This window comes from Lynx rufus, unplaced genomic scaffold (genome assembly GCF_022079265.1).
Source record: "Lynx rufus isolate CCGP_SWC_20201006 ecotype Redwood Valley unplaced genomic scaffold, mLynRuf1.p SCAF_3, whole genome shotgun sequence".
Lineage (NCBI taxonomy): Eukaryota > Metazoa > Chordata > Mammalia > Carnivora > Felidae > Lynx > Lynx rufus.
Genome location: NW_025814845.1, coordinates 182193748 through 182216052, shown reverse-complemented (window position 1 = coordinate 182216052; position 22305 = coordinate 182193748). Strand labels below are relative to the sequence as shown.

The window sequence follows — 22305 nt, the reverse complement described above, 5'->3', positions numbered from 1 at the left end:
AAGCACTCCTGTTGCAAGGGGGGTCCCTCCTCCCCGCTTGAGGGACCAGGTAGGTGAAGACCTAATTTAGTGTCTGGCCATCGTCATCATATTCACCCTTATTACCATCATTGTTCTTAAATATCACTGAAATTTGTCTTTTGTAGGTGGAACATAAATAATAATACCTGGGTCGTAACTGAGCAACTAAAACCTTTAACAGTGAATTTGGACTTCCAAAGAAACAATAAAACTGTCTTCAAGGCCTCAAGCTTTGCTGGCTATGTGGGCATGTTAACAGGATTCAAACCAGTAAGAAATCTCCTGTTAAATAATTTTACAGGTAGCTCTGGGTCCTGCTTTTATTACTGCCTGTGAAAGGTGGGGTCTGAGGAAACGAGGACCTAGAAAGAATATGAAGCCTCAGTTCATCCCTTTGTACTTCTTGTCACCTTCATAGGTATGAACTTGCATGGTGGGGAAGAGTAGAAAGGGAGTGAAGGCTTGTCTCAGGGAGACTGTCAGGAGGAAGAAGCGTGTGGCTGGATGGTGAGGACCGGGAACGTAATGTAAACCTGGCATCTGGTCCTTAGTCTGCCACTCAAACAAGTTAGGCATGAATTCTCTGCATTTGTTTTCCTTGTCAGGAAAGTGTGACCAATAATATTCCACCTACTCGTGTCACACGCTGCACGTGAAGACGCATTGAACTTAATAGAACGTGATGATATAGTTTTGACTCATCTTTGCATCCCCCCCATCTCCCGTTCCAGGATTTGGTATACCAGTATAAAAAGAGGGGGCCTTAAACAGGATGGTTGAAGTTTCTGATCTCATTGCTTTGTCTTGTTTTCAGGGACTGTTTAGCCTTACGTTAAATGAACGTTTCGGCGTAAATGGTGGTTATATGGGTGAGTAGAGAGTTCTTAAATGGGAATTCCATAGATGTTTTCAGAGGAAGGCTGAACTTTGTATTCTGGTTCACAGCCTAATTCCAGGCCTGTGACACTGTGTGTATTTGATTTCTTCCAGGTATCATAGAATGGATTTTGGGAAAGAAAGATGCCATGTGGATAGGGTTTATCACTAGATCAGTCCTGGAAAATAGCACAAGGTAATCTGTTTGATTGCTTTATTATCAAATTTAATATTTATTCATTTTAAAATTATTTTATTGTTTTTCTTGGAGATAATAAACAACATAAAACATTCTGTTAGTTTCAGGTACAACGAAATGTTTTGGTATTTGGATATATTGTGAAATGATCTCCACAATCAGTGTAGCTAACATCCATCACCATATGTTGCTACAGAAATTGTTTTCTTTGTGTTGAGAACTTTTAAGATTTACTCTCTTAGCAGCTCTCAAACATACAATACAGTATTATTAACTGTCATCACCATGTTATACATTACATCCCCAGGACTGACTTATTTTAGAACTGGAAGTTTGTACCTTTTGACCCCCAACACCCATTTTGCCCACCCTCTAGCAATGACCACTCTGTCTTCTGCATTTATGAGTTTAGTTTTCTTAGATTCTACATGTAAGTGATAGCAGAAGGTATTTTGTCTTTCTCTGTCTCCCTTATTTCATGAGCATAATGCCCTTAAGGTCCATCCATGTTGTCACAGACGGCAGGATTTCCTTCTTTTTTATGGCCGAGTAATAATCATTGTATGTACACACCACAACTTCTTTATCCATGCATCCCTCAGTGGTCACTTGGGTTGTGTCCATATCTTGGCTTTGGTAACTAATGCTGCAGTGAGCAGGGGGCTGCAGGTATCTTTTAAAGTTAGTGTTTTTGTTTTCTTTGGATATATTACCAGAAGAGGAATGACTGAATCATATGGTACTTCCATTTTTATTTTTCTGAGGAACCTCCATACAGTTTTCCACAGTGGCTGTACCAATTGCATTCCCAACAGTGCAGAGTTCACTTTTCTCCACATCCTCACCAGTACTTATTTCTTACCGTTTTGGTAATAGCCATTCTATCAGGTGTGAGGTGATAACTCATTGTGGTTTTGATTTGCATTTGCCTAGTGAGTCTTGATGCTGAGCATAGTTTTCATGTACTTGTTGGCCATCTATCTGTGTATCGTCTTTGGAAAAATGCCCAGTCAGATCCTGTACCCATTTTTAAATCAATTTTTTTATGCTATTGAGTTATATGAGTACGATACTGTGATTTTTTTTTTGTAAGAGATAGATATTTGATCTGTTTTCATTTCTGGGTTCACAGCTCGCCAAATCCTTGAATTTCCTAAGTGTTGAGAGTGATCAAGGTGTCTTTTGTCATGTTAATGAGGCAACTTTTGGAAAGCACCAAAGGGTGGGGCCTGGTGGCCTGTGAAGGAAGCCATCGATTACAAGGTTCGAACTTTCAGGGCCACCGGATATCCGGGAAGGGTAGAGGGGCAGTGATTTAATGAGTCATGCTGATGTAATGGAGCCTCCATAAAACCCCAAAAGGAAAGGGTTTGGAGAGCTTCTGGGTTGGTGAGCACAGAATTTTGGGGAGAGCGGCATACTCTGAGAGCATGGAAGCTCTGTGCCCTTCTCACCTGCCTTGCCCTATGCATCTCTTTATATGGTTCTTGCTTCGTATCCTTTATCATATCCTTTAATAAACTGGTACACGTTTCCTTGAGTTCTATGAGCGACTGTAGGAAATTAATTGAAGCTAAAGAGGACCTTGTGGGAACCTCCAGTCTTAGCCAGTCAGCTAGAGGCACAGGTAATGCTTACAACTGGCTGGATGGGGCTTAGGACTGATCTCTGAAGTTAGGGATGGAGTACAGTCTTATAAGTCTGAATCCTTAACAAGTGAATCCAATGTTATCTCTGTATAGATAGTGTCAGAATTGAGTCGAATTCTTGGACACTTGAGGATGTCCAAGAATTTCTTGGTGTTAGGTACAGGGAACCCCCCCATGATGTTAGAGTTGGGCCTAAGGATCATAAAAGAATGAGTTCTTTACATATTTTGTATATTAACTCTTTATCAGATAATAAAATTTGCAAATACTTTCGTCCTTTTCACTGGATTGCCTTTTCATTTTGTTGATGGTTTTCTTGCTGTACAGAAGCTTTTTAGTTTGATACAGGCCCACTTGTTTTTGTTGCCTTTGCTTTTTGTGTCAAATCCAAAAATTCATCACCAAGACTAATGTCATGGACTTTATAGCCTATATTTTATTCTGGTTTTATGGCTTTAGGTCTTGTGTTCAGTTCTTTAATCCACTTTGAGTTGTGTTTTGTGTATGGTATAAGGTAGTCGTCTAGTTTCATTCTTTTGCATGTTACTGTCCTTTCCCAATTGTATATTCTTTGCTCTGTTAATGTAAATTGACCATATATGCATGGATTTGTTTCTGGGCTCTCTGTTCTGTTGATTTGTCTGTCTGTTTTATGCCAATATCATCCTGTTTTGATTACTACAGCTTTAAAATATAGTTTGAAATCAGGAGGTGTAATGCCTCCAGCTTTGTTCTTTTTTCTCAAGATTGCTTTGGGTACTTGGGATTCTTATAGTTAAATTTTAGGATTATTTGTTCTGTGAAAAATGCTGTTGAAATTTCAACAGAGATTGCACTGAATCTGTAGACTGCTTTGGATGGTGTGGACATTTTAAGAGTATTCTTCCAATCCGTGAGCATAGAATATCTTCCCATTTGTTTGTGTCTTTTTCCATTTATTTTATCAGTGTCTTATACTTTTCAGTATACAGGGCTTTCACCTCCTGGGTTAAGTTTCTTCCTAGACATTTTATTCTTTCTGTTGCACTTGTAAATGGGATCTTGTCCTTAATTTCTCTTTCTGGTAGTTCATTGTTAGTGTGTAGAAATGCAACTGATTTTTGTATATTGATTTTGTGTCCTGTACCTATGCTGAGTTCATTTATTCTAACAGTTTTTTAGTGCAGTCTTTAGGGTTTTTGTATAGAGTGTCATATCGTCTGTGAATAGTGACAGTTTTACTCCTTCCTTTCTGAATTAAATGCCTTTTATTTCTTCTCCTTGCCTAACTGCTCTGGTTGGGGCTACCAGTACTTGTGCTGAATAAAAATGGTGAGAGTAGACATCTTTGTCTTGTTCCTAATGTTAGAGGAGAAACTTTCAGCTTTTCACCATTGACTACGATGTTACTTGTGGGTTTGTCCTATGTGGCCTTTATTATGTTGAGGTATCTTCCCCCTAATACCCACCTTGTTGAGTTTTTATCATGAAACGATGTTGAATTCTGTCAGGTGCTTCCCCTGAATCTGTTGAAATGATCATATGCTTTTTATCCTTCATTTTGTTATCGTGGTGAAACACATTGATGTGTTGATGTTGGTCCGTTCTTGCACCCCTGTAATAAATACCATTTGAGTATAGTGTACGATCGTTTTAATGTATTGGTAGTTTATTTTAAATTGCTCATTTTAAAATAGAAAAATATTTTCTAGCTACATTGAATAATTATTTCAGAATTTCTTAGGTTAACCTTTGACATTCATAGGGAGTTCATGGTGTGTGTGTGTGTGTGTGTGTGTGTGTGTGTGCGCGCGCGCGCGCGCGCGCGCATGTGTGCGCGCACGCGCGCTTAAAGCAAATGAGCTCGTTTATTTAAAAAGTGCTAGGCATAGGGGCGCCTGGGTGGCTCAGTCAGTTGAGCGTCCGACTTCAGCTCAGGTCATGATCTCACTGTTGATGGGTTCGAGCCCCGTGTTGGGCTCAGTGATGACAGCTCAGAGCCTGAACCCTGCTTTAGATACTCTGTCTCCCTTTCTCTCTCTGACCCTTTCCCACTCATGCTTTGTCTCTCACTCTCTCAAAAATAAGTAAACGTTAAAAAAAAAAAAAAGAATATGTTTCTCAGATACTTTTGTTTTCCCTTAGTTTCCACAACTAAATATTTTTCATTCCAAGTCCACTAAAAATGTTTACTTTTTTTTCTTAAATGTTTCTATGTAGTTATGAAGAAGCCAAGAATATATTGACGAAAACTAAGATATTGGCCCCAGCATACTTTATCCTGGGAGGCAACAAGTCTGGGGAAGGTTGTGTGATTACGAGAGATAGAACACAATCTTTGGATGTATATGAGTAAGTACATTTGTTCAAACAAAATAAGTAGAAACTAAAGCATAGACTGACATATTTACAGGTTTAAGGCATGAAACCTAGTCAGAATCTCTGTTTGTATTTAGACTCAACCCCAAGCAGGATAGATGGTATGTGCTACAAACAAATTATGACCGTTGGAAAAGTCCTTTCTTTCTCGATGATCGCAGAACGCCTGCAAAGATGTGCCTAAACCGGACAACTCAAGAGGTACAGTCACAATGTCCTATGTAGAAATAAATGGTGACATTTGAAGCTTATCTTAGTTGTGGCATTTTTCTTTGGCCTTTGAGGAACTTATAAACTTCCTGTTATTCAGTGTCTCTGGACAATCTGTACTGAGTTTTTGTTTCATTTTGAATTGAAAGAGCAAAATTTTACAGTACTTGCCTTTTTACTCTAATGTTGGGACACCACTCTGTAGCTGAATGACAAGAATTAAAGAGGGCAGGAGGAGAGAGAAAAAGTGACACATTAGAACCATTAACTCTTCTAACAGTGACCCCAAAGGAAATTCTTTTAGGGTTTCTGGGAGGTTGACTGAAGAAAGCCTTTGTTTCTAATAGCCCATTGTGTGGATAACCCTCCTGACATCAGCATTTAACTTAATGAACAAAATTACTTCTGTGTTTTAGAATATCTCATTTGCGACCATATATGATGTCCTGTCAACAAAACCTGTCCTCAACAAGGTATTTTTAAAATATATATATATATATATTTATAATTTTTAATTTTAATAAATTTTAATTGTAATTTCATTATTTTTAAAACATGTATGTATATAATTTACTTTTAGGGAAATAACCTGGGCCTGTGTTTTTATCTTTCCCTGTTATCGCGGATCAGTCAGAGCTAGAACCCCCAAGTCATGTTCTGCTTAAGGTTGATTTTTAAAAATGTTTTTTGTGTGACTAAAACAGTCACTCCTGGGATATGACAAACTGATTAGTGTGGTTTGAGGTCCAGACTGATCAGAGTATGGTCTCTGGTTTTACCTCCATGACGTTTCAGTTAAAATCAGCCTTTTACCTTCGACTTCTCCCTGTCAGAAATCTCACACTGTACACTACAATTAGCACCTAGAACTCAACGAAGTCTGAAGTCTGTTTTCAGATGGAGCTTCGTGCCTGAGTTTCCCCCGCTGTGTTAGAGATGCGTTAAGGATAAGGATGGCCACAGCCGGGCTGTTTATCCTCCACGGAACCATCAGGCTCTGTGTGAGCTGAGGACGTGGGGTGTTACAGCACTGGTGGTGAAGCAGCGTGCTACTCAGGAATCAGATCTTGTAAGGAATTAACGGGATTCTCTCCAGAGCCTGTTTATATTCATGACCTGGAGTAATGGTTCTATTGAAGTCAGTTGTTTCAATTATTATTGTTTTGCTGTGGCATCCTTAAATGGTGATATGTAAATATTAACTTATTAACTATTTGGTTCTTTGTATATTTATTTTTGTATCTTTGTATACACACCGTTTATATACTATTTTATACTAAGTAGCTTCATAAAGCAACTCCACGTGTATAGAAATGCTAATGTAAGTCAGGACGTCGTTGAATTGGAAACATTTTTCAAATAAAAGTCCCTTTTCTTTCAGCTGACTGTATTCACCACCCTGATGGATGTTACCAAAGGTCAATACGAAACTTACCTGCGGGATTGCCCAGACCCTTGCATAGGTTGGTGAGCACACACCCGGCGTCTAGAATGCTGTGTGGCATGAAGGTGGAAACTCACCCGTGTCCGACCTCCTTCCAAGACTGAGACTCGGGGCAGTTTCTCTTTGGGGCATGAGTCCACAGACCATTTTTGCCCTAACAGTTGATTACTCTCATTTACGATTAACTTCGTTACAGAAACCAATCACCTAGAATTTGCGGTTTCACTCCACTTGGACGTTTGGGGACAGGGACCTCGTGGGGCCCACAGAATAAAGCAAGAGTCCCGGTGGGCATTGACTCGGGCACATCTGTACACCATTCCGTCTTTCACTTTAATCCACATATTGGTATGGTTTTCCGTACAGCAGTCTTTTCCTTCCGATTCTTTTCAAATTAACATAACATGGTCTTTGCTGTTTTTGACAGCAATGTAGAGGAGACATCCACCCACCTGTGTAGTTCTCTTAACAGGCAGTAGTACTGGAGCCTTTGACCCTGAATAGAAGTACTTTTTTGGGGTTCATGAAGTAATCCGTATGTGAAGGCAGCCTTTTGTACACAGAACTGAAATGTTCCCTTTTTCATGATTAGTCTACCTCCCAGTCACTCCAGGCATTTGTTAACTTCAAAAACTGAGTCCTAGGTTCTGTGAGTTAGTAGTAAACAGGTCAAAGCCTTGTGGAAATCGAGGTGAATCCATAAACTCTCACAAATGTTGTTCACTTAATACATTTTTAGTTTGTCTGATCGTGTATTTCTTAAAAACCTTACTAAAAATGTCTTTCAGAAATCTTTTTATGAAAAGCACTGATGGAATGTGTTAACCTTTCAAACTTTCACACAATTAACTGTGAAGTGCATGCCAGTTGGGTGAGACTGTATACACTTCATTTTGTATGATGTCACTTGTATTCATGACGCTCAATAAACAGTCGTTGGAAATAGTGCTGGCAGACACGTGTGCTGACGCAGTGTGGACCTACGTGCTGGAGATCCAAGCTGACCATACCTGAATTCAGTTACAAGGCTTGTATAGGTGGGTTCTTCAACTTAAGACTCACTGGTCACTAGCTGACGTGACTAATCCTTTCGTCTCAACCCAGTGCTGTCAACAGTGTGTAGGTGTCCAAAGGCTACTTTTCTCCTGGGAGGAGGAGGTGCTTCCACAAAACTGTAGTGATGCTCATGTTAGCTTAGTGAGGCTAGAGGAATTACAGGAGGATTTGTGTTAAACTTCCAATTCTGCCCCTGATAAAAATGAAATGAGGCAAACTTGGATTTTTTCCTGAAATAATAGCCTTCCTTTTGATATATATAATAAATAGGTGAGATGCTGTTTCAGACCCAATTCCTCAGGACTCATCAGAGAATATGGAGGAAACAGCTAGCATGGAAGTTTTAGGTAGCATTGTTTAGTGGCAACAAAGCAGTTATAAATTAGGATACAGAGTAGAAGCCTATTTGTGTATGTCCTCGTGTCTACAGTGTAGAAGGATGACCGGGAGGGTGTTTACCAACATGCCGACAGCGGTTCCCACTGCTGGCTTAACTTGGAGAGGACACGTGAATGGGATGGCACGCATACCTGGTTTTCCTATACGTCGCTTTACCGTCCTTCACAGATAGTGTTTTCACAAAGAGGTCTGTGGCAACCCCGCGTCATTGACGCAGGTCTATCGGTGCCCTTTTCCAACAGCTTTTGGTCCCTTTGTGCTGTGTCGCATTTTAATAATTTGTACAGCATTTCAGACTTTTTCATCATTACTGTATTTGATATGGTGATCCACCCACTGGCCATTTGCCCATCTCTCTCCCTGGGCCTCCCTATACCCCAGGACACAACAGTCTTGAAATGAGGCCACTTAATAACTTGTTTATTACATTGATTTATTTTTGTGAGACAGATTGAGACAGAGCTTGAGCGGGGAAGGGGCAGAGAGGAGACACACAATCCAAAGCAGGCTCCAGACTCTGACCAAGTGTTCAGCGGCAGAGAGCCCGACTCAGGGCTCGAACCCACGAACCATAAGATCATGACCTGAGCTGAAGTCAAGACACTTAACGCACTGAGCCACCCAGGCGCCCCAGCCCACTTAATAACTTTACAGTGGCTTCTAAGGGTTCCAATGCAAGGTAAACCATACATCTCTTTTTTCCTTGGAAAGTTTGTACCTCTTATAATCCCCTTAGTTCCCCACCACCCCCACCTTCTCTAGCAACCACAGGTTCTCTATATGTACAAATCTGGGGGGCGGGGGGTTGTTTTTTAGATTCCACGTTATGAATGAAGTCACATGGTATTTATCTTTCTCTTATTCCACTTAGCAGAATACCCTCTAGGTTCATCCCTGTTGTTGCAAATGTTAAGATCTCATTCTTTTTTACAGCTGGGTAATACTCCGTTTTATATACATGCATACACCACATCTTCATCTATCAATGGATACTTTGTTGTTTCCATATGTTAGCTTATTGTAAATGATACTGCAGTAAACATAGGGGTGCATGTATCTTTTTGAATTAGTGTTTTCTTTTTCTTGTTCTTTGGGTAAATAGCCAGTAGCAGAATTATTGGGTCATGTTTTAATTTTTCCAGTGTTTTCCACAGCGGGTACACTAGTTTGCATTCTCAGCAGTGCGCGAGGGTTCCCTTTGCTACACATGGTTGCCAACACGTTACATCTTGCCTTTCTGATACTAGTCACTTTGACTAGTGGGAAGTGCTATCTCGTGGTTTTTATTTGCATTTCTGTCATTAGTGATGGTGAACATCTGTATGTCTGTTTTGGAAAAATGTCTTTTCGGATCGTCTACACATTTTTAATCTTTTTTTTTGCTATTGGGTTTTAGGAATTCTACATATATTTTGGATATTAACTCTTTATTGGTTACATCATTGACAAATCTCCCATTAAGTAGGTTGCTGTGTCTGTCACTTTAAATCAGAAGCTCACAATGACGACGCAGCTCGCTGAGGAAGGCACATAGAAAGCCAAGAAAGACTGAAAGCTGGCCCTCTTACACCAAACGGGCAGGCCAGGTTGCAAATGCAAGTAAGTTCTTGAAGGAAACTGGAAGTGGCATTCTGGTGAACACATGAATGATAAAGTGAGACAGCCTTATTGGTGATAGGGAGAAAGTTTGAGTGGTCTGTATAGATCATCAAACCAACCACAGCATTCCCTTAAGCCAAAGCTTAATCTAGAGCAAGGCCCTAACTCTTTTCAATCCTGTGAAGGCTCAGAGAGGTGAGGAAGCTTCAACAGGAAAGGAGAAACCTGGCAGAGATTGGTTCATGAGATTTAAGGAAAGAAGCCTTCTCCATAATATAAAAGTGCAGGATGAAGCGGCAAGTGCTGATGTAGAAGATGTAGCAAGTTATCCAGATAACTGATGCAGGTGTCTAAACAATATATACATATTTTTAATTGAGAGAGAATGTGCGAGTGGGCAAGAGGGGCAGAGGGAGAGAGGAAATCTTAAGGAGCCTGATGTGGGGCTTGATCCCACAACCCTGGGATCGTGACCTGAGCAGAAATCAAGTTGCACACTCGACCGACTGAGCCACGCAGGTGCCCCTAAACGACAAATTTTCAGTGCGGGTGAAGTAGCCTTCTTTTGGAAGAAGATGCCATCCAAGACATTCATAGCTAGAGAGAAGTCAATGCCTAGCTTCAGAGTTTCAAAGGACAGGCTGACTCTGTTAGGGGCTATCGAAGCTGGTGATTTTAAGTTGAAGCCAATGCCCACAGGCCATTCTGTAAACAAAGCACATCTGTTGGCAACATGGTTTACTATTTTAAGCCCATGATGGACACCTAACAGCTCAGAAAAAAAAATTTCTTTCAAAATATTACTGCTCATTAACATTGTACCAAAGAACTCTGATGGCGACGTACAACATGATTTATGTTGTTTTCATGTGTGCTAACACAACATCCTTTCTGCACCCCATGGATCAAGGTGTATTTTTGACCTTAGAATCTTACTTTTGAAGAAATACCTTTTGTACGGCTGTAGCTGCCACAGAGTGATTCCTGAAGTGGATCTGGGCAACGTAAACTAAACCTGGAAAGGATTCACCATTCTAGATGCCACGAAGAACATTTGTGATTCGTGGGGAGAGGTCAAAATATCAATGTTAACAGGAGTTTAAAAGAAGTGGGTGCCAACACTCAAGGACGACTATGAAGGTTCCAGACTTCAGTGGAGGAAGTAACTGCAGATGTGGTAGAAATAAGAGAATTAGAATTAGCTTGATGATGTGACTGAACTGCTGCATTCTCATAACACTTGAATGGATGAGGGGTTGCTTCTTATGGATGAGCACAGACAGTGGTTCCTGGAGAGACAATCTACTCCTGGGGAAGATGCTGTGAAGACTGTTGAAATGACAAGAAAAGAATAAAACTTAGTAAAACAGCAGGAGGGCTTGAGAGGACTGACTCTAATTTTGGAAGAAGTTCTACTATTGGGAAAATGCTATCAAACGGCATAGCGTGCTAGAGAGAAATCTGGGAAGGGAGGTCAAGACAATGGCAAACTGTAAGAAATTGCCACAGCCACCCCAGCCTTCAGCAGCCATCAACATTGAGGCAACACCCTTTATCAGCAAAATGATTACAACTTGCTGAAAGCTTGGATGACGGTTAGCATTTTTTTGCACTAAGATACTTTCTAATTAAGGTATGAACTTTCAGATATAATGCCATTGCACAGGAAACAGGGTACAGTATAAACATAAACTTTTACATGCCCTGGAAAACCAAAAACATCTGACTCCCTTTATTGCAATACTTGCTTTATTGTACTGGTCTGGAACCAAACCTGTAATATCTCCAGTGGATGCCTGTATCATTTTTTTAAGTTTCTTTATTGAGAGAGAGAGAGAGAGAAAGAGAATGAATCCCGCAGAGCCCAATGTGGGGCTAAAACTTATGAACCGTGAGAACATGACCTGAGCCGAAACCAAGAGTCAGACACTTAACTGACTGAGCCACCTAAGGCGCCACCAATGTAGGCCTGTATTACTTTTGCCCCATTGTAAAACTAAAAAATCGTAACTTGAACCATCATTAAGTTGGGGACTGTCTATACACTAGCTATGTTAAGAGAGAACTCTAATTCAGGCTTGATAACGTGATTTGTTTTCAAAATATCCAAATCAAGAACTTTTTGTAAAATTGTTGGCCCAATTTGAATATGGGATAACTCTGAATATGAAAATGTTCTCTATATTCTATATAGAATAGATATAATTAAGAAACAGAGTATAGCTACAGTGTAAGAAAAATGGTCTCAACTGTAAGTCTCTGGCTAGTTGATACGTCACTCTTTTTCATGTCTTTTCCGTTTTGTCTTGACATTTAAAATTGCCAAATAAGCCATAACTCTGAAATAAATTCTAAAGCATAGGTGACTATGTCAGTTTAAATGAAAATGCAATTCAGGGCTGTATGGAGGATATACATTTATTAACAGTGAAAAAGCATTTACCCAAAGTGAATGTTACAAAATACAAAGAGTACCTGCACAGTCCAGTGGGCTCACTAGTTTAAGCATTATCTCAACCTGCACAGGATTCTGTCTCACTCATTTTGACCTTTCTCCCTCTTTTATCTGTAACCAGATTTTCAACTTAAAAATTAACAAACAGGAATCCTGAATGCCTAACCTCTGAGCAGTAGTTACTAAGGAAAATGTAAAACAAGTTATCTGATCTTAAGCCCCAAGTACTTTAAAACTGAATTATCTTCTCAAATAGAAAACAACAGACTAGGTTACAGCAGCTATAACACAAGTCAAATAAGTTAGATAAGGTCCACAGCTTCTAGAGTAATAACTAAGAAGTACAGTTCTTCCACCGTACCTATCTTTCATAGGCATGTAGAGAGAGACAGAGCTGTAACACGAAGGCTTGGCTTGTGTGCCAATATGAAATTCTCCCCTTTCCGTTCGGAGTCTACAAGACATATAAATATAGAACTTGAGTATCCATATAATCTATCGTTTTAGTTTCCCAGAAGTCAGGCCAACTGGGTAAGAATTCCTGATTCTGGAATGATAGTTCTCTGAATAGGTTTTTTTTTTTTTTTTCTCCCCTCTCTCTCTGGAATAGGTTTTATTAATGTTGGAGATCTACACCTCACATAATTTAAATTAATTAGTAATACAGTAAATGTCCTCAGAAATCCTCACTTAACAGACTCCCCGATGAGCACTGTAATTTTACAATCAAGTATCAGGCAACTAAGAATTTTAAAGGAATACCAATGAAATGACTTTCTTATGGCATGTTTCAGTAAATTAAGTTTTAAAGACTAATTGAAATTAAGTCTTCATATTTAATTCGAGAAACCTGTAAGGTTGGCTTGTTAACAGGCTCGGTGAAGCCTCCCTCAGGTATAGGTCAAGTTTGCAATCTAAAGGTAATTCACCTTTAAAAACTGATTTACTTAGTGATGAAGAAATCTCATAGATGTATCTCAAAAGCCAAGTTTGTCTAAAGGCATACAGAGAGTTAACATTCTGCTGCATAAAATTTAGTTCTGTAATCCCTACTTGAAGGGGTTTGGTTTTTCATTTAAAATTAATCATAACGTTACCTGTTTGTGCAGAAATACTCAATTACATAAAACCTTTTTTTTAGGCTGTGGCAACATAGATAGGAATTGAATTCTGGAAAATATTTATCTGATAAGTATATAAGTTCGAAGTACTAAGGACATGTGTTCTGAACTTAATCCAATTTGAACAGAATATGAATATATATTTTGTAACAACGTCACCAATATCCTGGATACCTTTATAACTTGCCCTATTCTCGCACAGGAATAAGACAGTGCAGGCATTTAAAAGAATATCAGACCCAACAGCAGCAACACTCATACTATCTGGAAGCCTGGCCTAATGGCTGCTCTTTATATTAACTAGTCTATTTGTCTAACTCTTGACTGTTGCTCTTCTCTAACTATCCTAACCATACAGAACAGTGACTTCCTGTTTAGAATTCAACATCATTTCCAAAAGAGATTACTTTACAGATAAGTCCAACTTTATTTAAAACTACATCTTAAATTTATCAATACTAAACATCACAATGGGAGAGGAAAAAAAAAAAAAAGACCAAAAAGAAAAAAAGAAAGAAAAGAAAAACAACCCTACAGTGTATGAAGGCTTGAATCTGTCCAGAATTCAGTTTCTGATGTTTTAAACTGCCACGGGCAGAAATCAGCACACCTATCAAGAATGCAGTGTCAAACTAATTTACATTTTCATACAGATCAAAACAGACGTTTATTTAGTGCCATGTTCATGTATGCATTGACTATGTAAAGCAAGTTAGATGAGCCTCTGAAGACCTCTCATACACTTTGGGCTCCCACTGTTTCTGAAAAACAGAATGAATGCATTATAAATTACTGAATTAAGACATACTAGAATTTACTGTTCTCTTAAAGTTATTACAAAAACACTAATGTAGTTTAAAAACAGGTGAGAGTTTGAGGACAGCAGACTGAGCAGATACTTCATTTCTCTTAAAAAAACTCCACTAGGAAAAAAACGGTAAAACTGATGAAATCCTGACCAAGAAAAGAGGCTGTGAGGGAAAGCAGGACAGGGGACAACAAGCCCCCAGGACGCTAAAAGCAGGCGGTGGCGCAGTGTGGGGCGAGAAGGGCTCAGCCCAGACCCCCTGAGCAGGGGCAGCTTTGAGACTCCAACTAGCAGAACTGGGCTAAACCACTGGGAAATCAGTTAAAGGTTTGACATTTAGTATTTCTAGGGAAAACAAAAATAAAAAATCTTAATTAACTGGCTGATGAATGGACAGAGAACAACAAGAAAATCCTTTGATTTTGATGCAAGACACGTTCTCATCTGAGTGGCCCAGGGGCTGTGCCATTAGATCGATACAGAAAGAAATCTGGGATTACTACTGCCTGGCTCTGCAACGAGACATACTTACACAGAATGGTCTTCAGAAAAAGTATAGAAGTTTCAACTACTATAGTTATAAAAATAAAATGTGTGTTTGCTTTCATAACCTTAATGTAAGAAGAAGAGTAAAACTGAATAGAGAAAGCAGGAGGAAAAGGAGGCAGTCAGTGGCTGAGTAATGACCAAAGTTGATAGAGAACGAGCAACCAACCATATATACTTAAAATCACAAAGGTATCCTCAAACAGAAAAACCAAAAATAATAATCGTGAAAGGAGAGGTAGGTCCAAATACTCACTTTTGATAGGGAAGATAAGAGATGTCTGAATTTTTTAAATTAAGAAAAATTAAAACGATATTATTTAAAGATAAACAGTGTCTCATCCAAAAGAACTAAAAACCAGTAATTGAAACAAATGGGCTCCTCCAATTATCCTTAAGTCTTTTGTACCTTTCCTTCTTAAACAACATGCATCTGTTACCTTGCTAAAATTCAAGATTTTAAAAATAGAAAATTATCTGATAATACCATTTTATACCTAATTTCTAAATTCGGCAGTGGACTAGACTTTTTAAAGAATTATGCTTCCTTCCAATATTTGGCTTAAATCTTCCAAGTACTATGAATGGATGTGAAAAACAAAATGATGGTATCAAGAGTCACTAATTTTTCAATATGATTTGGTTGAAATTGGCAACTCTTACCAGGTTCTTTTAGTGTCTGAGAATTCCCAGCTAATTCTTCAGTCTGCATTTCACATAATATTTCACCAGATAAATGGTTTTTCTGTTCTTCCTCTACCATTTTCTTCCTTAGGTCTGCCTTTGGAATGAAAACAAAAAACAAAAAAACACCTCAAAATCAGTTTTCATCTCAGTAGTAGTATTTGTTATATGAAGACAAGTTTAATTAACGAAAGCAAAATACCTCTGAATATATTGTCAGTTTAAGTGGTAAATCTTCAACTTTCACGAAGTCTTCTTCATCAGATTTTTGACTTATGTTACCAGACTCTGCTTCCTGTAAGATAAATTATATTTAATGAAGGCAATCCACTCTATCTCTGGATCTAAGCCTTTAAAGTCATCCATGCCAAGAGATAAAGTGGATTCTTAGACATAAGTACACATCAGTAATTCCATCCTATTTGTTTTTGTCCTGCGTTCAACTCCATGAATAAAACAAAGCTGGCGTGCACAGGAAGGGCCATGCACTTGCAGCTGTGGACATACTACCGAGCACATCTGTCTCCATTTGATAAAACAAAGCCAGTTTATATAGGTTCAAAGAAAAAATAGCAGTTACACTGAAGGCTAAAATAATCAGAAGAAAAACTCTGGTTTCTTGATACGATTATGGAACGCATCAGAACTGTATCTAGCAGACTATCAATAAACATTTATAGGCTTTCAATAGCAGCTCTGTGGAAGCTGAGAAACATGAGGTATGAATCTAATAACTCCCTTCTGTGATCTCTTCAGTGTTTCTTTGAAACTTGAAATCTTTTATTCCCCTAGTTTCCCTTTCTGATTTTTAACGATATCACTGTACCAATTACCCAAGTGGAAACCTTAAATTTTTCTTCTTCTTTCAACATTTCTCACCCATCTCTCCCTCATTCATCTCGAACTTGGTGTCTCTATGCATGGTAAGGGAGCTTCCTAACATCACCTCCTTGACAACAAATCTTATACAGTCATCAGATTTATCTTCAAAAAGCACGACTTTGGCCATTTGACTTTCTTGCACAAGAACCTTCAGTAGTGGCCCTGGCCTAAATTTCAAATTCAAGTCCCCTCTATAATCAAACATTAACTTAATTTCAATTGACTGCCTCCTACAGCAACTCTATGCACTCATCAAATTAGAGTAAGAATAAGTCTAACAGGTAACTTTCAGAGTTTAAAATAATTTTATGGTGTAAATTTTATGGTGGTAAAGCAATCAAGACAGTTAAGAAACTCTACTAATGTTTCGGGAATATTATAAGCTGAGAAATTATGAAATCATAATTGTAAATACATCTGTAAGAAGAAAGTTGATGTTAAAAGAAAAAAAATTGAAATACGTTCCTTAGGCCTAAAAGTACATTGTTATAAATCCCTTAATTTTTGCTGACAAGTTTATAAAACACAATCTGAGATCCAAAAAAAAACCTACTTACTATAAAAATTAAATTGAAACAAAAATGTCCAAGGTAAAAACTCAACTTACACCCTAAGTATAGATTTGCTACCATATTTTTCTGTCATTTACTGTATAGAGATAAGGAGTCTACTGCTGTCAAACTGTGAACTTTCAGGTTTATCAAGGATTTATGAAATGCTCTAAAATAATTAAGATGTTAGACATGGATACTGTGAGAGATTAACGGTGACCCGCGTATCATCTGTCCAAATCTAAACTTGGAATGAACTCTGAAGACTGCCACCTAAAGCTCAAAATTATAAAAAAAGAAGAGCTTTTAGGTTTTGAGACAATCATCTTAATTTACTATCACCCTTCTGTTCAAGTTTAAAATCAGTTTGAATACGAAAACCATCTTGGCTGTTACTAAGCCTAAACACAAAGGAAAGTTCTGTGTACAGACTGTAAATGTTAACTTGGAAATGGAGAAACACACACAGAAATGAAATGTAAATGATACGTACATAGTCATTGACTAACACTGGAGATTCAGTGTCAGGACTTCCGGCCAAAGAGCTTTCAGGAGTTTCCTGGGCAGATTTAACTTCTTTGACTGCAGGCACCAAGGTTTCAATTTCAGTTAAAGGTAAAGGCAAAGGGTTAGGCTGTTTAGATGAATCAATGGTAGTAAGAGAGTCCTTTTGGATGGCGCTATTTAAAGGTTGCTCATTTTCCAAGATGTTGAGGTAACAGGGTTTCACAGGAATGCTATCTTGGTCATCTGGCATCAAAAGAAAGTCTTAACATTAATGTAATGAAACAGCTATTATATTTTACTATTATACCAAATAGGCAGTATATATGAATGAGTAATCAAGATATTTAAAACCCAAAAGAAGAGGCAGCTACAAATTTTCCTTATCAATGGTTCCTAAAATTAGTTCATCAGATTCATCTGGGGATGTTTTAAAAATTAGATTTCTGAAATCCACCCAATTTCTAATGAAGTAGGATATTCATGAATATCCAGGAATGGGCATTCTAAAAAATCCCCCACATTTGTAGCTAAAGATGTCTTCTTTAAAGACTTTTTTCTGTGTGTTTATTTATTTGTCAACTCTTGTTTAACAAGTGTTTGCCGAAACAAAGCCCTCATGTTTTCTACAAAGGACTTAGGGGAAGGAAAAAAGACATACATCAGGTTCAAAACACCTTCCAAGTTACATTAGGTAAGAATTTAGTTGGGTTTTTTTGTTTTTTGTTTTTTGTTTTAGTTTTAAGCATATAAAGGGCACTTTAGATAATCTTAAAATTTAACACTTTAGATTTCTTGCCTTTACTAGTAGTGGGTTCTTGTTCTGATGGGACATTTTTGCTTTCTCCTGATTTTTCAAAGTCATGTTGTAGTACCTAGAAGGAAAAAGTGATGTCTTAATAGCAGGGCCTGAAATATATGGCCACTATATTGGAGATGGGTTACTACTGTAAGGTTTTTGTCCAACTTGAGACCTTCATACAAGGGTATTTAAAAATATCTTCTGAAAGCGTTTCAAGAAGGAGGCATAGTTGCCACTGTTAAGATGGCTAAGTAAAAAGGCTTCCTTTTCTTCTTAACCTCAAAATAATAGAGAACTAGAGTGTTATGGATTCCACTATTTATTTATTTTTCAGATCAGACTGGATCATGAATGACACTAAAAGACATCCGTTTGTATGTAGATGTTCAGTGAATGGAAGAGGAAGTGAGCAGGAGGGAGAAAGATGAAGCAAAGTGCCTTCAGCAAGAAGAGAGAACAGTAACATTCACCTCATGCTTGGAAGTACCAGATTCTAGGAAGAAAGGAATACATTGTGGGTGAAAAGGGGGTGCTGGTGGTTCTTTGAAACCCTTTAAAGAAGACGCAAACACCAGGTTCCCTCCCCAAACTCAAATAGAAAATGGGAGATTATATTTTGGGTAAAGGGAATTCGTGAGCCTCAGACCCGGGGCTGCCAGGGTGGGGTGCAGAAAGCACAAATGAGGACAGGATAAAATGTCACACTGAAAACAGAAGGATTCAGCAGAAGTCTGTGCAGTGATGGGACACTGGGCGTCATTTCCACATCAAGCTCCAGAAGAGCAGCCGTCAAGGGGTGTATCTACCTCCTCCCCGGCAGGAGGAGAACGGATGACCCTTCTGGGGAGAAACTAAAACACCCCAAAGAAAATACCAACAGGTACTAACATTTGGGATTTTCTACCAAAAAGCTAACCATCTACCCAAATGCCCTCCCATGAAGCCCAGAACAACCCCAATCTGCTTTATGCTGAGTCGGTTTTTAATATAAACACTAAAGGTACCACAGGCATTTGAAGAAAGCCTGCAGGTGAGTAAGAGAAGACAGTGCTTCCTTAAAGTAGCAGCATGCTATAAAAAAGTAATCAGAAAATAAAAGTATTTAGACATTAAAAATATGACATTCACATAAGTATTAAGGTCAAAAAACCTCCCAGAAAGTAAAACAGAGTAAAGGGACAATATAAAGAAGAGAGGAGATTAGAAATTGGAAAATTAAACCAGGGGCACCTGGGTGGCTCAGTCAGTTGAGCATCTGACTTCAGCTCAGGTCATGATCTTACAGTTCCTGAGTTTGAGCCCCGCATCGGGCTCTGTACTGACAGCTCAGAGCCTAGAGCCTGCTTCAGATTCTGTGTCTCCCTCTCTCTCTGCCCCTTCCCTGCTCACAATTTGTCACTCTGTCTCTCTCTTTCAAAAATAAATAAAACATTAAAAAAAAAAACCATGAGGGCCAATAATGTCTGACAATATTAATTCTAGGAGGAATGAAGAGAGAAAATGGTGGGGAAGAAATACAGAAAAAGAAAATTTACCAAAATGAAGGACATGATAATGATTGCTCACAGACCCCCTGAGTACCCAGTTTAGTGACTAAAAAAAGACCCACAACAATGTGCATCACTGTAAAACTTCAACACAAGTCCAGGGGAAGCTCCAGTGTAGGAAGGAAAAGATACAAAGAATCACAACTAAAAAAGGCACTCGCCTTCTCAACAGCAGCAATGAAAACTGGAAGACGATGAAAGACAGAGCAGTTGTCTCTCAAAGATCTGAGGGAAATGATTTTTAACATGGAGGAATTTAAGATTTTCTTAGACATATAAATACAGCCTCAAAATATTTATCTTTTATGCACTTTCTCTGAGAGATACGTGAAATGTGCTCCACCAAAATGAGGTGAAATGACAAGACTGAATTCTCAAAACAGATGGAATAAAGAATGACAAAGGGAATCCCCAGGCTGCTAGCTAGTGAGCATGTCTAATGAAGAGCCAACCCAAGACGGAGCAGGAATAACAAAACTGACAGACTGGTTCATGTAGAAAATTGTACTGAGAAGTATATACAGCTATTGGTGGGCAGAGCAAAGACTCGGGTATGTGGTCAAAGGAAATTAGGTCAAAAAAAAAAAAAATTGAGACAGGTATTAATTTCAGGTGAAAAAAATGTACACGACTAAGCAATAAACAGTATTTGCTTAGTTCAGCAGTAATATTTATAGTTTGGTTACATCTACGGTTAAATGCAGATGTAAGCTAAAGACACAATTAAACAAGGAGGACGGTATTAATATAATTACGTGAGGAATCATTAAGTGACCTAAAAGGCTTCACCTGCTATAACAGGAAGTCAACAGAGAATGTCTAATACATAAATAAATAAATACAAACACATTATTCAGAAATAGAGTTAAAGAGCCAAAGAAATCATACAAAATACTGCCTGTGGAACAGGATGAGGTGGAGGCAAGAAATGGAATGATTTTATTTTGTCACATACGATTTCCATGTATGACTAGGAAATACATAAAGATAAATGAAAAATCCAGCTCTTCTGCAGTAATCTCAGTTTTTATGACCTTTTACAAAAAAAAAAAAAAGACTAAAGTGCTTTAAAAGTAAACATTGCTAAATACAAAATTAAACTAGTGTTTCATTTGGATTTCAATAAGGATAGTAAAGAGGTCTGTTTACTCATGAGAGTGAGAATAGGGAAGCTGTAAATTTTGACACCTTTAAAAAGGAGCTGCCTTCAGTACTTGAAGATGACTCGGGGAAGGTGTGTTAGTCCCAACCAGAATACCTGATCGTCGTGTTCAGTTTCTTCCGCAGTTTCAGTGTTGGCCTGAAGTGAAGTCTGAACATCTACAGGTCCCTCCTCAAATTCTTCTATCTCTTCATCTTCATTCTCATCTTCTCCACTTCCGTAATTCGTCAAAGCCTGAGTTTCAGCTTTGGATAAGTCTAAGTTGATTAACACACAGTTTCTAGTAAATTTCCATCACTAAATCGTAGTGTCAGCTACCACATATTGCATTCCTGCACCGCACAAGTCCTTTACAACTAGTATCTGAAACCTTCGAAACCGTAAGCACTAGAATACTGTGGCACAGAAAGGGGAAATAATTAGGGCCACACCAAAAAATCCAGAGTGGCTGACACCTACCTCTGTAATCATGACACTCCCCCCAACTGTGTGAATAAGTGACCTATAAAGAACTCGCATATACACCTAGTACGAGCCTTTCCACTTACTAATAGACACCGGACATTCTTCACTTTCTTCATCTTCCTCTTGTTCAGAAACATCAGATCTCACGTTTTTGGGACCGTCACCATCATACATCTCAGATGTTTGAGTCTGCTTAACTGTTTCGGTCTCATCCTTGTCCTAGTCACAAATAAACATAATTAATTCCTTAAAATACATTTTAAAAACGTATACAGTAAGTCTGCCAAAAAAAAAATTAGTCATTATCTAATAAAAAATACAAAAAGTAATTGTTTTTAAAAGAAACTGAAGTTTTGTCAGAATCTCAAATGTTAAAAAGCTGTTAAAAGTTATTTAATTTTCTCTTTCAAAAGCACTGTCTTTAGGCACAAATTAATTAGCACATACTTTGTCTTCATCATCAATTTCTCCAGCAGGTGAGCCATGATCTCCTTCAAGAATCCTTTTGGCCTATAAGCAAGTTAAACAGAAATGAGGGGCAACCTTTCCGCATTACACTTGTATTTAGTAACTTTCACAAATCTGCAGTTTTTGATAAATAATCCAAAGCACTGAACGCTATCTTAGAAATGTAAATTCAACTCTTTCACTGAAATCTTTTAAATTAGCAAACAAAACCAACACTGCCCACCTGACAACTCCCTGGATATATAACAGCATCTCAAATTCACTAATTCTAAAACAAAAACCTTGACTCACTCCCCAAACTGAAGCCTCCCAGTCTTTCCAGTCTCCGTAAATGGGCCTTCAACAAGTCAGACAACTGAAACCAGCCTGTGCTGTACTTTTATTATCCATACCTACACCATTAAAACTCCTCACTGACTCAATCGTCAAAATGGATCTGTTGGTGCACACTCAGAGCTAAGTCACATCATTTCCTACCTGGACTACTATAGTGACAACA

General features: G+C 38.4%; 2 protein-coding genes across 17 annotated transcripts in view; one reads left to right on the top strand and one right to left on the bottom strand.

The window, feature by feature from the left end:
* ASAH1 (N-acylsphingosine amidohydrolase 1) overlaps window positions 1–7703 on the top strand; it is a 50560-nt gene extending 42857 nt beyond the window's left edge. Inside the window, exons 8-14 of the mRNA XM_047090570.1 lie at window positions 147–291; window positions 836–890; window positions 1012–1093; window positions 4945–5076; window positions 5181–5304; window positions 5730–5786; window positions 6695–7703. Of these exons, the coding sequence (XP_046946526.1) occupies window positions 147–291; window positions 836–890; window positions 1012–1093; window positions 4945–5076; window positions 5181–5304; window positions 5730–5786; window positions 6695–6784 (685 nt within the window). The 3' untranslated portion in view covers window positions 6785–7703. The remainder of the gene's footprint in view (window positions 1–146; window positions 292–835; window positions 891–1011; window positions 1094–4944; window positions 5077–5180; window positions 5305–5729; window positions 5787–6694) is intronic.
* A 2573-nt stretch (window positions 7704–10276) lies between these two features.
* Window positions 10277–22305, bottom strand: part of PCM1 (pericentriolar material 1) — an 82818-nt gene continuing 70789 nt past the window's right edge. For 11 of the 16 annotated variants that reach the window (XM_047090556.1, XM_047090562.1, XM_047090553.1 and 8 more), the window contains 8 exons: window positions 21786–21848; window positions 21422–21557; window positions 20970–21130; window positions 18162–18237; window positions 17352–17608; window positions 15628–15720; window positions 15405–15522; window positions 10277–11140 (listed from right to left, as the gene is read on the bottom strand). In XM_047090556.1, coding sequence (XP_046946512.1) covers window positions 11043–11140; window positions 15405–15522; window positions 15628–15720; window positions 17352–17608; window positions 18162–18237; window positions 20970–21130; window positions 21422–21557; window positions 21786–21848 — 1002 coding nt within the window. In that variant the 3' untranslated portion in view covers window positions 10277–11042. Of the gene's footprint in view, window positions 11141–12211; window positions 14149–15404; window positions 15523–15627; window positions 15721–17351; window positions 17609–18161; window positions 18238–20969; window positions 21131–21421; window positions 21558–21785; window positions 21849–22305 lie in introns of those variants that run through there. The other 5 variants (XM_047090557.1, XM_047090566.1, XM_047090568.1 and 2 more) reach the window with 1 other exon arrangement.